The following is a 14,813-nucleotide window of genomic DNA, read 5'->3' on the forward strand; positions in this document are numbered from 1 at the left end:
CAACAAAAACTGGCCCAGCACACACACACACACACACAATAGAACTGTAGGAACATAGGCTTTTAACAGAAAGAGCTTGTGGGCACTGATGCACAACTTAGTTACTCTGCACTTGGGGAATTTAATATTTGGCTATTTGGATTTAATGGGTGTAAGAAAGACCCTGGTGTGTTGGAAAACTCTGTGTGTGTGTGTGTGTGTGTGTGTGTGTGTGTGTGTGTGTGTGTGTGTGTGTGGTCCATCTAATTGTCCTTATAACATAGGTGAAGACTTTTTTCAAAGTTAGGTTTAGATTAAGTTTAGGTTTAAGGGTTAGGTTGGGATTAGACTCATAGTAACTATTATTAAAATGGGTTAAGGAATCAATGTAAGTCAACGTAATTCCCCTGAGGACATGGATACACAACTGTGTGTGTGTGTGTGTGTGTGTGTAGTACTATACGTCATAAGTTGTACATTTCTCTTTACATGCAATCTAATTATAAATAAGTTGTTTTCATTCGTTAAAATATTTGTTGGGGCATTTTTTTCGCCTCATTTGCTGCCGGTGGCCTGAAGAAGTGGAGTAGCAGCTGTGTCTGTTCACACCTCTCCAAAAATAGTGTTTACACTGTTGACATAGCAACCACGAGGAGCTATCTGAGGACATGTCTCTTCTACGTGATGTTCTCATGAATACACATATGGACGTATTTTTTTTACCTCACAGAGACACAAACTACAGGAGTTGTTATAACCGTTCGCAATAATGTCTACATCATCGAGAAGTGTTGAGTTTCCAGAGCTCGGCTGATAATAGCTGAGGTGGAGAGAGGAATTTTTTTTCATGGCGACCCTCGCCAGACCAAAGTAATATTTTCAACTCTCCGTGATTGATTTAACTTGTCTGGCAAAGTGTTGCAGTTAAAAGCCACCTCAGCCTTTTTGGAGTCCCGAGTGCAGCCAAATTCAACCGTGCGGAGGGAACGAACGCATTTCAGCTGCAAGTGTTTTGACAAACGTGGATTTGTCCGTAACTCTCCTCTGGCCGGCAGCCAGCATAATCATTACCTGAGAGACAAAGCTAAGTGCCTCTTGTCTGTGTGACTGACAGAAAAGCAAGGAATGAACTACAGTCACAATTGCTCCTATCACTATTAGCGGCTGTTAACTTTTGAAAAGCCGTACCCACTTCACAACTTTCAACTTTAAGGGGCAATCACTTTTTTTTTTGGCACTTCCTCACACTCAGGAATGCCGATCGTCTCTCTCTCCCTCTCTCTTTCTCTTTGTGTGTGTGTGTGCCCTCTTTGCTCACTTTCACTCTCCTTCCTGTTAGTGTCTTTCTATTCTGGTCTTCTGACAGCGTCAGCGAATCGCGGGGCGAGCTGTCGACCCTCGCTGACCTATCACAGATGATGGTTTTTGCAGCTGAGGCCCGGGGCTGGCAGAATAGACCACATTCTACACACACACACACACACACACATACACATACACACACACACACACATACACACACACTAACGATTCACATACCACATATCAGTCCCTTTGAGGGTACCTACTTTCTGCCATACACACAAATGAAGACAGACATTCTTCCTCTCACCCCCCACTAACACAACCCCCTACCAAGCTTGAGGAATGTTGATGGGACAGAACAAGTGCAACCTGTCTGTCAGCATCTGCTGTGATGTGTGGAGCGTACCAACTCTGCTAATGTGAGGGGGCGGACATGGATCTGGGTAGACTGATTAGAATGATTTTGGTGTTATTTTGGTTTTTAAGAAATCAATTAAGTCTGGAAGAGAGTAAAAAAGATATGGTTATAATTGGTTGTCACGGTAACGTCTTGATGATGATGATATCTTCTTCCTCGGACAGGACCCTCCAATGGCGGTCACGTTGGGTTTAAGGATGGAGGAGATGATCTTCAACTTGGCCGACACACACTTATTCTTTAATGACCTGGAGGTGAGAGAGCAGATGTCAACAGACACACACGCAAACCACATTTAGAAAAATTCAATCCTTGAATGATTCAATTTTGCCACAAACAACAAGAACATTATAAAAGCACCACAGTCATTCAGTGAAACACTACTGCTGCTCTCTAGTGGTGTGAATGTGGTAAAACATACTGTAATGGCAATGGCGATTTTATTTATATAAAATATTTAATTCAAAGAAAAACATGGTACTGTTTATATTTACATTTAAGTGCGTTGTTGTTAACATTATTGTTATTATTTTTGATAAATTGATCAATAAATCCATGCATCATTTAATTTGTTTGATTTGTGTAAACAGGAATGTGATCAGGTACATATTGATGATGTGTCATCAGATGACAATGGCCAGGACTTAAGGTGAGCATTTGTATACAACATAAACAACTGATAATGTTTTATGTTTAAACTTATAAATGACTAGTTTTTTATCATTTGCAACTCTTATTTTTGTTAAAGTAATCTTAAATCAATTACAACATTAAAATGTGAATATTTTACTCTAGCCCTCATCGGAAATAATGGAATGCAATTGCAGAGTTCAAAGTTGTGTTTTTATAATACTGAATCATAAAAAAAATAACAATTTGATCTTTTTTGTTCTACCAGAGCAGATTTTTCAAATAAAACATATCATTATTATTGACAGTACTTACAGTTTTGCAACTGATGGCTTCCATGCAGCTGCAACCAGCGCTAACCTGTGCCTGGCTACGGGTGTCCGCGGCGGGGTCGACTGGATGAGGAAACTGGCCTTCCGCTACCGACGGGTCAAAGAGATGTATAGCACGTACAAAAACAATGTGGGGGGTAAGCCAGACAGATGGGAGCTCACTGGATAAACACCATGTTTTTTTATGTAGCAGCTGCTAACAGAGAGCAAGTGGTGAAAATACGAGTTTTTGTTCAGTTGATGATCGCTACAGCTGCTTTGGTCACCAGGGTTTCTGCAGGTTAAGTTGTATTTTAGACTTTTTAAGACAAAATGAATGAAATGTAAGACCTATGTCAAGCACTACTACTCTACTAGTAGAGAATAAACCTCTAAACATCACATTATCTTTCAAACACCCAGAGACAGTAGGTGTCTATAGTCTTTCCCGCAAACCATTTGAGTACTGAGATACTTCCGAACAGTGGGTACCACGTTGGTCTTGTTTGTAGTTTTATTAGAGTGCTAATATCTGTATCATTGAGAAAGAACTACAACACGAAGACTCATCTTAAAGTACGACAGAAGTAGTGTTAAAAACATAATCTACCAAATCAAGACCTAATATTTTAACACATTTAAGACTTTTTAAGGCCTATGATTCTGATAATTGAATTAAAATGTTTTAAGACCCCATGAAAACAAAGGACATAATTGTTGATAATGTCCTGACCTCTACTGTTCTGCTTTGTGTGCTTTGATTAGTGACGTGTGTTGCTCCAAGGATTAAATGAGTCTATTCTGTGTTTCAGGGCTGCTCGGTCCCGCCAAGAGAGACGCCTGGCTGCAGCTCAGAGCGGAGGTGGAGGCTCTGACCGACTCCTGGCTCACCCACGCACTCAAGTCCTTGTCCATCATCAGTTCCAGGTGCCACTTTGTGTTACATTAACTGTATTCTTTCAACTCTCTAGAAGTAAAGAGAGTGGGAAGCTATCCATCCATCAGCATCAAACCTTGATTAATATTCCATTTATCCGTCACTTATTCTTTCTTTACATGGTCTGTTCCCTCTGTTCGTCTCTGTCCCGCAGGAGTAACTGTGTAAATGTGTTGGTGACCACGACGCAGCTCATACCAGCTCTGGCTAAAGTTCTCTTATATAGTCTGGGATCTGTTTTCCCTATCGAGAATATTTACAGTGCGACGAAAATAGGTAAGACAAACGCACAACCACACCATCAGTCATAAACCAATAATCTAATGTATAAATATTCATTCAACTCATCAGTGGAAGTAATAGTTATTATGGCGAATGGAAACAGTAATTGATTGTATATGTATTTGATTGTATGATATGTTAACAGTTCTAAAGTCATATGTATTTAGTTGGTTATGCATTATTTTGATGTTTCTTCATCTACTCCATGTGTGACTGATATCCTGTTCCCTGTCCAGATATTTAACTTATGGCTTTAGTTTGGCTCAGGTTCACTGAACGGTTGGTCGGGATGTTTCCAGTTATAGTGTGTGTGTGTGTGTGTGAGAGAGAGAGAGAGAGGAAGAAAGGGGGGAAAGTAAACCTTTGCTCTAGGAAATCTGATCATGCTGGTCACACTTTCCACCACACAGCCTATGCAGTGTAGTTTTCAGTTTATGAAAATGACCATAATGATTTATTATATTGTGTTAGTTAAATATAATTAACTGTTACTCTTTTAATCAACTGTTATTTGTTATTAGCAGAGGTCGACAACTGGGCCGAACCCTGTGTTAAAATCATAACCAGATCATTTTGACAATTTGATTATTTACGGGTGTCGCAGGTGCTGATCTCTGTCATGGCCGCAACATTCGTAGAATCACTTCCTCTTTGTTTTCAAAGTAAAAGCACAATGTCCATTTTGTTGCTGCAAGGCTTTATACTGTGCTGAATCACAGAGCTTTGATTTTCAAAGGATGTGATTTGGTCTGTAGACTGTGTCGGTTGCTCAACAGATCTCTGAAATGGAGTTGTCCTCATTCATAAAATGTTGATAAATTATGTTATTTTAATGAAATAAACATTTCAGGTTGAGCTTCTGTAAAATGTCTATTTAGAAATACTGCAGTTGTCGACCTTGCAAGTGAGCACTCAGGGGTTAAAGCCATTTTAAATCTGCTTTGTTAGATCCCAGACTTAATTCTTTTCGCTCACACTCAAACCTAAACATTATATCTGTGCTCACCTCACATAATCCTGATCTGTCCTTGAACCAACTCTTTGACACCCATGGGACTTTGAAGGCCGGACGCCCACGTTCTGAACGCACTCTGTGAGCCCGAACCTCAGCCGGTTATTCCAATGTACTGCAGTTGCGGCCAGCGTTAAATTATATTATAACTGAGCATCAAGTCTGACCACAGGAAATAAAAAAACTATGGATCAGGGGCGGTACAGAGCCAAAATATTTAGGGAAGAAAACTCAAGCCAAGTGTGTATGCATGTGTGTGTTTAAAAACGAATGTTACACCCAATTCAACCGCACGCTGCCTTGATTCAAATGGACATAGCGGTGTGGTTGCCATGACAACCACCTGAGGTCTAAGACACAGATGCCGTATCCCTCACATTCCTGGAAGCATCACGTTGCATATGGATTTACTTTATCTGTATTGAACATCATGTGTATTTGTACAGGGGAAAAAAAGGTCACTGACATCACTCACAGGCCCATCCTCTCCTCGAGTTGTTGTGGCAACCAGGCTGATTATATTTACCTAAAATGAAACTCGGGATGCAGCACAGTCAGGAGTAATCAAAGTGATCGATGGGTTGTGGGAAACTGGTGTTGTTGTGTTTTTTTCATGTGTTGCACACAGCTCTGCCTCTTCCTGTGTTTCATTTCCATCCAAACAACAAAGAGAAAAAAAACCCTGTGAAAGCCATTTGTTTGTCTCCAGGCAAAGAGAGCTGTTTTGAACGTATAGTCTCCCGCTTTGGCACTAACATTACATATGTTGTGATTGGCGATGGGAAGGACGAAGAGCATGCGGCCAGCCAGGTAAACAAACTACTTCCTGAACTCTGACCCCTCTGACCATGTGACCCTCCTCCTTCCTCCCCCCTTGTTTATTTGTTTTTTTGCAGGAAAAGAGAGTTGCTTTGAACGCATAATGCAAAGGTTTGGCAGGAAAGTAGTGTATGTTGTTATTGGGGACGGTGTGGAAGAGGAGCAGGCGGCCAAAAAGGTAATGGACCCGCAACCTCACCGTGAAACCCCCCCCCCCGCCTTCTCCACACAGTGTGAGCTCTGATTGGACGAAGCCTGCCTTTCTTTGCTGTAGCAGTTTTGTTGTTTGATCGTTTTCTGTTGCTTTTTTTACGGAGTGACGGGAAACTTTTGATCGCAAGTGTTAAAAGTGAAAATGTGAGATTGAAGCCTGGCTTAAACTGTACATTTTGCACTGTAAGATTTAAGTGAAAATCTAAATCAATCAATTTGTATTGTGTATTTCTAAAATCAATTTGATGGTCCTCAGAAGAAGAATGGATGCCCAAATGTACACAGCAATTAAGCTTTGAGCAATCTCATTGGTTTAGAGCTATCACGCTGGTTGTAATCCAGCAGTGTGTGGAGTCTGGGTATTGTAGTTCATGTGGGTGAAGTTATATCACAAGAAAGCAGATTACAGGCAGTGATATACTGGGAGATGTTGAATATAAATGTTGGGTGCTGGGATTGTGAAAGGAATAGTTCGACATTTCTGGGAATATCTCATTCTCTTGCTTGCAGAGTTAGACGACTAGCAGAAAAGCAAATGAGTGTTTCTCCTGAAAAATGCCGAGCCGTTCCTTTACGCCTTTAGGATTGCATGGATTTTGTCTGCAGTGCTTCTGCAAAGCAAGCAGCTACAAGCTACTGTAGTGTAGCTTGCATGATATCAGGTGGTGGTGTGCGTTGAATTCTAACAAGAGTGCTGCTGGTTTTTAATCATGTGTGTATCTTGCTCCACAGCACAACATGCCTTTTTGGAGGATATCCAGTCACTCTGACCTGCTGGCGTTACACCAAGCACTGGAGTTTGAGTACCTGTAGCTATTATAAGCAATATGGACTCAAGCAATGTCACCATGGACATTGGTCAGCCAGGCAGCAACCCGCCCCCTCCCCTTCTTTTGTATAACTATTTAAGAACAAACAATACACTGCAACTGTTTTGTGATTTTTTTTTTTTTTTTTAACATCTGGATTTACAAACTCTGAACGGTCTTAAGAAGCAAAGCAGAGGTGAATAAGAGGACAGTGGGTGTCAAGAGATGACTCGGCTATCCAACACACCGCTGCTCGGCCCCCTCCTCTGGCCCTGAAGCTGAGGACGGACCTCCGTGTGCACAGGCTGAAGACCTCCCCTGGCCTGGGAGGAAGTTTGATGTTTGTTTTCGAGCACCCAGGCTAGTTTCAGGACTGTCGTGGTCACCTGGGGTTAAACCATCCTCACTCAATGAGGGCGTCACTATACAGGTAGCAGTTTGTGTGCAGGGATAACTGCTTTGTGTTTTTTTTTTCCTGGTGGTATAATCACAACACAACAATGCAGTCTGTGCAAGAAAACTTGTGTAAATTATTAACATTAAAACTTAAAGGGCAGTGGTGGATGCTTTTGTGATGGAAAATATATTTTATGTTTTGGGGTCTTGTTTTTTTTTGCCTCTGGATTTTTTGTAATTTTTCCTTCTTTTTTGAGAAACTGAGAATGTGCGTAATGATGTGTTGTGCCTTATGTGTTTGAATGTCTTTTCTTTGTTAACAAATGTCTATGTATGTAGATATAAAGGAGAAACGTTATCCAAATGACCTATATGCATCTTGTCGTCCCTGATGAAATCTAGCACTGATTACACTAATGCAGTACTGCATAATGCTGAACCCAGTGCATTTTTCTGATTACTGTAAACAATTGTTTTTTGACAGAGCACATGGTAAAATCCAGTCTCATGCACATAACACACCCAGGCCTGAAGCCAGCCCTCTCCGTTTTCTGTCATTTGTCTTTTTTTTAATATTTAATATGGGCAAGTTATGAGTGCCATAATAAAAAGTAACAAACTTTGTTTTGAATTCTCAGAAATTCCACAGTAAAAGGTTCTGAAACTTCACACTCAGTGGAGGTCACCATGAACCAAGGTGAGGTGAAATATCTGTCACCTCTCAAGGATTTGTTATTTATGAGTATAATAGTTACACATGCCATAATATAAAAGTAGCAAATTCACCTTTAAATTTCTTAAATAATTAACAGTAAAATGTTCTTTAACTTCACAAACAGTGGTCAGACATTACACTTTGAGTGTCGGGGGTAAACAGTGTTGCCGCGAAATCGTCAAACATAAAATTCCTCCATAATGCTCCTGTGGCGTCATCGTAACCAGACATTCAAATTCGACATCAGTTACACCACCTGCAGCAGTAACTTGTCGATAAAAACAGTGAATATGATGTGTTTTTAGTCGAATAGGAGTTTTTGCATCGAGAGGAGATGCGAGATCCGATACCCCCCCCCCCCCCCCCCCCCCCGACCACTTAGGATGGGATCTCTGACTGAATGGACTGAACAGTCAATTACTTTAGTTGGACAAACTTCTTAGTGGTCAGTTAAATGTGTAAAGGATAAAAAATGACACTGAGACAACAGCTTCATTTCAAACTTTTATTGAGGCCTTATTTCTTGGATTTGAAGTATTCCTCGATCACATCCTTGGCTTGAGACTCCTTGCCATAGTCCTGAAGCAGAAAGCATATATTGTTCCAAATGTGCACACAATTTGCTCACACCTTTGAATGTTAAATCTGATTCAGCATCAACATTAGTGTCACACTGAAACACTCATAACCAGTTCATTGTATAAACACAATTATCCTCAAACTCTGGATGTTCTCATGTTCTAAAAAGTTAAACCTGCTGCGTCGTGTGTCAGTATCAAAGCATGTTGAAATTACCGAACCATTACAATTTCTTTCTCAAAATACAGACTCCAAAGCAACATGTTATGAGGAGTATAAAAGGTTAATCACAGGATGTCCCATTATCAAATAATGGCAAGTGCTGCCATGTCATGTTTGTAGCCATTCTCAGGGACCCCAGACACCACAGATAGATGAAGGGGCTCGTACCCAGGCTGTCATTTAGCCAGGAGTAAAAAAACAGCTGCATGGCACGAGGCACAGCACCTGGACTTGACTGGCAAAAAAGTGCAATCTACTTAACAGCACACGAGGTTCGGACTTGTTAAATATAAATAAGGTATAGACTTTACTTTAAACTTTAAAAAGGGCAAAATGTACCTTGACCACGACGCAGCTGCAGCCCACCACCTTACGGGGTTTGCCCTCACGGTCGATCTTGCATAGACCAACCCACTCGCCGAGCTTCTTGTTGTCGTCAACCTTGAAGTTAAGAGAAATGACGAATAAAACATCTGCTTAACGTCCTTTCAGAAAATTAAAATGTTGATAACCTGGGAAAAAGTAATAGGTGAAGGATCTTAGTTTTAATGTTAACATGATATTAATCAAGAATCACTTGTGTGATAGAATATTTATAGTGCAATGCTTTTCTATCCAGTTTGTTTCTGTGAAATTAGAAGGTAGCAATGCCAGGACTGTTGACTGCATCTCAGACAGAAATTGGGTAACAGTGGCGATCTCCTCATGGTTTTCAGTAGAGGGAGCCATAGTATCATCAGCGATACAGCAGTATGTGGCATGATACCTTCGACTCCAGTGTCAGTACATTAAATGTGAAAGGATTTTTTTGTAAACACATGACTGGTGCAATGCCCAGGTTCATGAAGCTTGTTACCTTGATCAGGTTGATCTGATGCTCAGCGCAGAGGGCCTCCACCAGCTTGACGTACATGGGCTCGTCGCAGTTGGCTGCAAGGACGCACAGATGGGCCTGACGCCTGCGGGACAACGCTCATTAATTCAGGGGCTATGCAACATTTGAGTTTTTTGGGGGGAAAAATCTTAAGGCACATCTCAGACAAAAATTGGGTAACAATGGCAGTCTTCCACATGGAGTTCAGTAGAGGGAGCCAAAAAATCATCAGCGATCCACCCATCAATGACAAAGTATTTATCAAATGAAATCATTTTAAAATACGTACTTGTCCAGAGCCTTGGCGGCTTCACGGATACCACGAGCAAGGCCATCGTGGATAAGTGCGGTCTTGAGCACTTCTGGGAGAGCGGTGTTGACATCCATCACACCTCCAGCAGCAATGCTATGGAAAATGGTTGAGGACAAAGAAAAAAGATTAATATTTGACAAAAAAATGGCAATGAAGAATTCAAGCGTATTTCACTTGAGCTTCCAGCACGTCAGACTGGGGATCTCACTCATTGAAGAGTGAAGGGGTATCCGACAAAAGAATGTAAGTCATCATTCAAGCACCGGAGAGCTCATTTAGAGGAAAGGTTTGGCATTAACATTCAAAAATTCACTTCTACAGACAGCTGACCCTTCAATACCACTGAGGTGATCTTGTTTTATTGAGGAAAAGGATTCACATCTGTAAACAAAGCAACATTTAAACTATTTTCTCATGAAAACAAGGACTCTTATCAATGCAGGACATTCAAGATAAAATGTACCCATGGTTTGAAATGATTCCCACCATCGCAACTATGCAGTTATACATGTTGAGATCATAATCAACAGGCAAACTACATGTTCAGAATTGATTCAAGTCAGAATTTCTTATTTCATACTTTTTCCCTTGAAAGTCACTAACTCCAGATGCCAAAAACAATCTGCATTTACAGTTCATTCGGTTGTAAAGGACCAGGCAAGTATGTAAAAACACTCGCAAGTCAAATACAATACGAGGATCAGCAGACAGTAAGTGAGAAACAAGTGCAACACAACGTGATAGTGATAATTACACAGGTGGACATTTCAAACTAAGTTTCCCCCAGTAGCAGAGAGATCTGCTACACCTGACATCCCTGCAACAAGGTGTACCTGTAGCATTTGTATATCATTAGCAGTATCCTAGCTAACATACACAGTACACCATCTAAACTCTGCTTGTGCTACATTCAGTTTATTCAAAAGATAACCGGCACATTACATTTTAGAGATCAGACACACTTCTCCCTCCGTTACTTTAGCTAACATTGACATCAAGAGTGAAGTGATGGATTTCTCTTGATGTTGAGAAGCACAACAAGCTAACATAACTTTATACAACATTTGTTATCGATGTATGAAAGAGATGAACTTCTCACGTGTGCAAAGATGCTAGCTAAACAATTAACCTGCAGCGAAGCTAACCACTTGTCTCTGAACCTGCGCTACTTCATCTCACATGAGTTGAAGTAGCGCAGGTTCAGAGACAAGACTAAAACTTAGCACAAACAATGAAGCCGACCAACAATCTGTAAAGTAGTGTACACATTTCCCTGCTGAGTATCGGGTTCATATTAAAACGTTATGGCGGACAGAAGCATCATGCTCACCCTTCCTCGGCCATTGTAGAATTTCGATGGATGGGGGACTTAAAGTTCTGCAATGAAGAACAGATATGAGAGGAGAGTCATTATTCATGTCGCACATGTCACCGCGATGACTTTATAAACTGAGATGTTTGATTAATCCGGCAGATTGAGCCGATGAAGAAGTGAACGCACCCGATCCTCCTCTCGGGCAGCGGGTAAAGAGGACGTCACCAGTGCGCGACATTCCTTTATCAGCAGCAGGCCCCCGGTGGCGGCCGGCGCGCTGCCTGAACCAGTTTGTTTGTTGTGCAGAATTTTCATTCACACACACTTTTGGGTAGTTTATACAAATGTAAAGTGTAAAATAATTATAAATATATCAACAATATGAAGTGTTGCAATATATTTATATATTTTTTAAAAAACTCACTTTATTCAGTTGATTCATTTCACAATTTACAGACTATAAGAGCTTAATACATCTATTCACTATTTACCTTTTTTAATCTATCAGTGTATATTTGGAACTGTTACTGATACAGGGTTGTGTTGGATAGTCTATGTGTTTTTGCTTTTTTTTTGTTGTCATCAAGAATTTTTGCTTTAGATCATAAAACACAAACGTACAAAGGACCACAACAACGTGGCACACAAAACAGGGCTATAAAAAAAGGAAAGAAAATTCAAAAGAAATAATTTGGTATTACAGCAGTGCTGTTTTTCATCTGAAGTGCTTGTGCTTTTTAAAGTACTTTGATAAATGCTTATTATTGTAATAGTATAACTTAATAAAATACTTTGAATTTGAACTTTAACCGATGGGTAGATTACTTCAAACCGCTCCTACCAAGCACCAAGTTAGGACATTTCTGCAGCAGTATTATATTCTATTTCATTTCATTTTAGTCCGAAAATCAACGTAAATCATCAGAACTAATTTCCTTCTTAAATTATTAAATTTTCCATCAAGAATATGATGTCAGGTTTTTGCAGGTGCACTCATCGTTTGTATTGCTGAACATTTTCACAGGATTATACACAAATATGTGAGCATTACTTTTCATAACATATCATATGAACCGTTTCATGAGATTACATTGTTTAGTGACACTTTTTATATTTGTGTTATTCATGTTCTGGTCTAAATCAAGCTCCATGTTGAGTCTGTTTCTGACATCATCACCTCTTTGATAATGTATTTACATGATTGTTACAAGTCTATAACATTTTAAAGGTTGTGCTGACCTCCTCACTGTTAAACCTGTAGATAGAAACCACTTCAAACCAAAAATCAGAAAAGACAAAGGTAGATTCAGAGATTCAAAGATTTGATTTAATCTCACAAATTAAAAATGCATTTTTCATTTACAGATCCTTAAACTTATAGTTCAGACCAAACACAACATCTGTCAATCCATATTTAACTGGATATTTTTAGATATTCCAGTGTGCAAGGTGATGTGGTTGATCCCATAGCCGTCACTGTTTTAGAAATTGCTCTAATTGTTCCATCTCGATTGCGTTCTCAAAAGCAGTGAAGTCCTGAGAGAAAGAACAGGTGAGTGGGTCAGAGAGACAGAAGAAAAGAGAAAAATAGTTAGTTTCTAGATATTTTTTAATATGTTATATATCCTGCTGAACATGTTTTAATATATTTCAACAGCTTGTGTCCTGTGTTGAGGCTCATACAGGCAGTCTATGCAATAATTCACATGCAAATACAATAACATTGACACTGAAAGAAGAAGAGTTAACAACTATTATACCACCTCTCAGTGTTAAAAGGTCCTGTCCTAGCATTTTTGATCCTTTAAACAAAAATGTAGCAGAAGCTGATGCGAATGTTTTATCATTTTAGCTATTTGGAGATAAAAAGTTTGACCTGAAAAGATATTTAAATTCATTCCTCAGGGAAGTTGATAAATGTCTGTACTGAGTGGTGGTTCAGTCCATCAAATAACTGTCAAGATATTTCTGTTTGAACAAGAAAAGTCAACCTCCAGGTGGCGCTACAATAAAACCCAGAGCAATTTTTCCATTGTAGGGAAGTCTGAGCGAAATGCTGATTGTATGTCAAAACACAGAGGTTGAGTTAGGTCGTTAGTTCGTTCATAGTAGTTAGTTAATTAGTTGGTTACTTAGTTAATGTTGGGACAAGGCTTTGTATAAGATGAAGGCCTAGTGGTTATAGTTAGGCTTTTTGTCGGAAAGAAATTCCTAAAAACAGTTTATGACAGACTACCACAGGTTTTTTCCCCCCGTGTCACACATGTAGAGGGTGTGAATGAGGGTTATTGCTCAAGACTTACTCCACAATAGATGTCACCATTGCATATTTGCGGTGGCAGCGCAGTTGGGTTTCCTGCAATCTTCCTCATTTTATTCTTATCGTCCACATTCTGAGAAATGTCGACACTTTCATAAAGGATACTCTTGGAGTCCAGGACAGAGAAGATTAACTGCTGATTTTTCTTCATCTGGAGAAAAAGTTTTTGAATCAGTGTTAAATTCATGCATATGGCCTTGACATGCACATTCAAAATCAAGCACTGTCTAGCAATTAAGACTGTTCACAATGAGCAGCTCCTGTTTGCGTGCACACAGATTAACAAAGATTATGATGTTCAAATTACCTCACAAGATTTTGCTTAATGTCTCAAATATATGGCATCAAGTTAAAGAAGGAAGTAAGTTACTTTACCTCCAAGGAGCTGCTCACGCTGGAATAATACACCTTGAGTGGCATATCTGCTATTTTAATGGTAACCCCTTAACGTCGACACAATAACAGGTTTGTAAAGACACAGTCAGAGAGAGGTGCAGAGAGAAGAGGAGACAGACGGAGAATGTCCTACATGTGGGAATGTGCTGCTGGTTTGCTGTCGCAGCAGCAGACAAGGTGAGCAGGTTTGGACAGGGCTTACGTGCCTGCATGGGCACACCCACTCATCTGAGCTACCATTCCAGTCACAACCTGTCTGACTGCAACGATTGTGAAATTACAGACATTCACATAACAGTGGTGGAAAGTAATTAGTGCACTTGGCACTAGACGTAACGATTTGTTCTTCTTTATTGTTGCAATTAAAGTAAAAGATAAAATTGTTCTTGTGGCTCATTGTGACACTGTCAAGACTTGGACACTTTCTTTGTTGAATATTGTTATATTTGTTCTAACATAATCCTTAGAAGATCTATACTTTCAGTTGTAGCTTTTGGATATTTGGAATATTTACAGTGGATTAATAAAAACAAAATGATTTCCATTGAATTTGACTTTGAGTTAATAGCTATTTAACAGCTTTTTCATTAAGGTCTTGAAAACCGTGTAATGTTCCTTTAGTCCTTGAAAAATACATAGTGTTGCTTTAATTAATGGAGCACAGCCTGCGGCATGTGGGGTTGAGCGGGGGAATCTGCTAGACCAGCTGTGGAGTCACATGGTTTTCATACCATATCCTGTCATAGTTGTTTATACAGCAAAGACGATTCTTTGGATCAACAGCTGCTTATGACTCTTAATAATAAAACTCTTCATAAATAAACGTTTTAAGAGGTTTTTTTTACTTTGCAAAAGACGTTGAGTGGATTATTGGAAACTAGATTGGTTGGAGACATGTATGACATAATACTAGCTAGGACACATTTTGGTACTAACAATAAATAAATAGTAATAACAATAATGGAGCA

General features: G+C 39.7%; 3 protein-coding genes and 3 non-coding genes across 12 annotated transcripts in view; 1 reads left to right on the top strand and 5 right to left on the bottom strand.

The window, feature by feature from the left end:
* The window catches only part of eya4 (EYA transcriptional coactivator and phosphatase 4), a 42,253-nt gene extending 34,774 nt beyond the window's left edge, over nt 1-7,479 (top strand). For 4 of the 7 annotated variants that reach the window (XM_020092013.2, XM_020092015.2, XM_020092018.2 and 1 more), the window contains 7 exons: nt 1,867-1,956; nt 2,293-2,351; nt 2,641-2,801; nt 3,456-3,570; nt 3,735-3,856; nt 5,771-5,871; nt 6,639-7,479. In XM_020092013.2, the coding sequence (XP_019947572.1) occupies nt 1,867-1,956; nt 2,293-2,351; nt 2,641-2,801; nt 3,456-3,570; nt 3,735-3,856; nt 5,771-5,871; nt 6,639-6,719 (729 nt within the window). In that variant the 3' untranslated portion in view covers nt 6,720-7,479. Of the gene's footprint in view, nt 1-1,866; nt 1,957-2,292; nt 2,352-2,640; nt 2,802-3,455; nt 3,571-3,734; nt 3,857-5,583; nt 5,685-5,770; nt 5,872-6,638 lie in introns of those variants that run through there. The other 3 variants (XM_020092014.2, XM_020092019.2, XR_011239275.1) reach the window with 2 other exon arrangements.
* An 838-nt stretch (nt 7,480-8,317) lies between these two features.
* rps12 (ribosomal protein S12) lies at nt 8,318-11,427 on the bottom strand. Its single transcript, XM_020091480.2, has 6 exons — nt 11,316-11,427; nt 11,145-11,191; nt 9,791-9,907; nt 9,484-9,586; nt 8,967-9,068; nt 8,318-8,405 (listed from the first exon to the last, which is right to left on the bottom strand). Exons 2-6 carry the CDS (start codon nt 11,156-11,158, stop codon nt 8,343-8,345), a joined length of 399 nt encoding a protein of 132 aa, XP_019947039.1. The 5' UTR covers nt 11,159-11,191; nt 11,316-11,427; the 3' UTR covers nt 8,318-8,342.
* LOC138405683 (small nucleolar RNA SNORD100) lies at nt 9,292-9,374 on the bottom strand. The gene has a single exon (XR_011239484.1). It is a non-coding gene; the product is annotated as a small nucleolar RNA SNORD100 (small nucleolar RNA).
* LOC138405685 (small nucleolar RNA SNORD100) lies at nt 9,657-9,740 on the bottom strand. The gene has a single exon (XR_011239486.1). It is a non-coding gene; the product is annotated as a small nucleolar RNA SNORD100 (small nucleolar RNA).
* Nucleotides 10,000-10,075, bottom strand: LOC138405678 (small nucleolar RNA SNORD101). Its single transcript, XR_011239479.1, has one exon. It is a non-coding gene; the product is annotated as a small nucleolar RNA SNORD101 (small nucleolar RNA).
* Nucleotides 11,428-12,441: 1,014 nt separating the features above from the next.
* LOC109632419 (SH3 domain-binding glutamic acid-rich-like protein 3) lies at nt 12,442-14,072 on the bottom strand. Its single transcript, XM_069514576.1, has 4 exons — nt 13,961-14,072; nt 13,825-13,892; nt 13,433-13,600; nt 12,442-12,665 (listed from the first exon to the last, which is right to left on the bottom strand). Exons 1-4 carry the CDS (start codon nt 14,055-14,057, stop codon nt 12,603-12,605), a joined length of 396 nt encoding a protein of 131 aa, XP_069370677.1. The 5' UTR covers nt 14,058-14,072; the 3' UTR covers nt 12,442-12,602.
* Nucleotides 14,073-14,813: the final 741 nt, after the last annotated feature.

This window comes from Paralichthys olivaceus, chromosome 19, assembly GCF_024713975.1.
Source record: "Paralichthys olivaceus isolate ysfri-2021 chromosome 19, ASM2471397v2, whole genome shotgun sequence".
In the NCBI taxonomy this organism is placed as follows: domain Eukaryota; kingdom Metazoa; phylum Chordata; class Actinopteri; order Pleuronectiformes; family Paralichthyidae; genus Paralichthys; species Paralichthys olivaceus.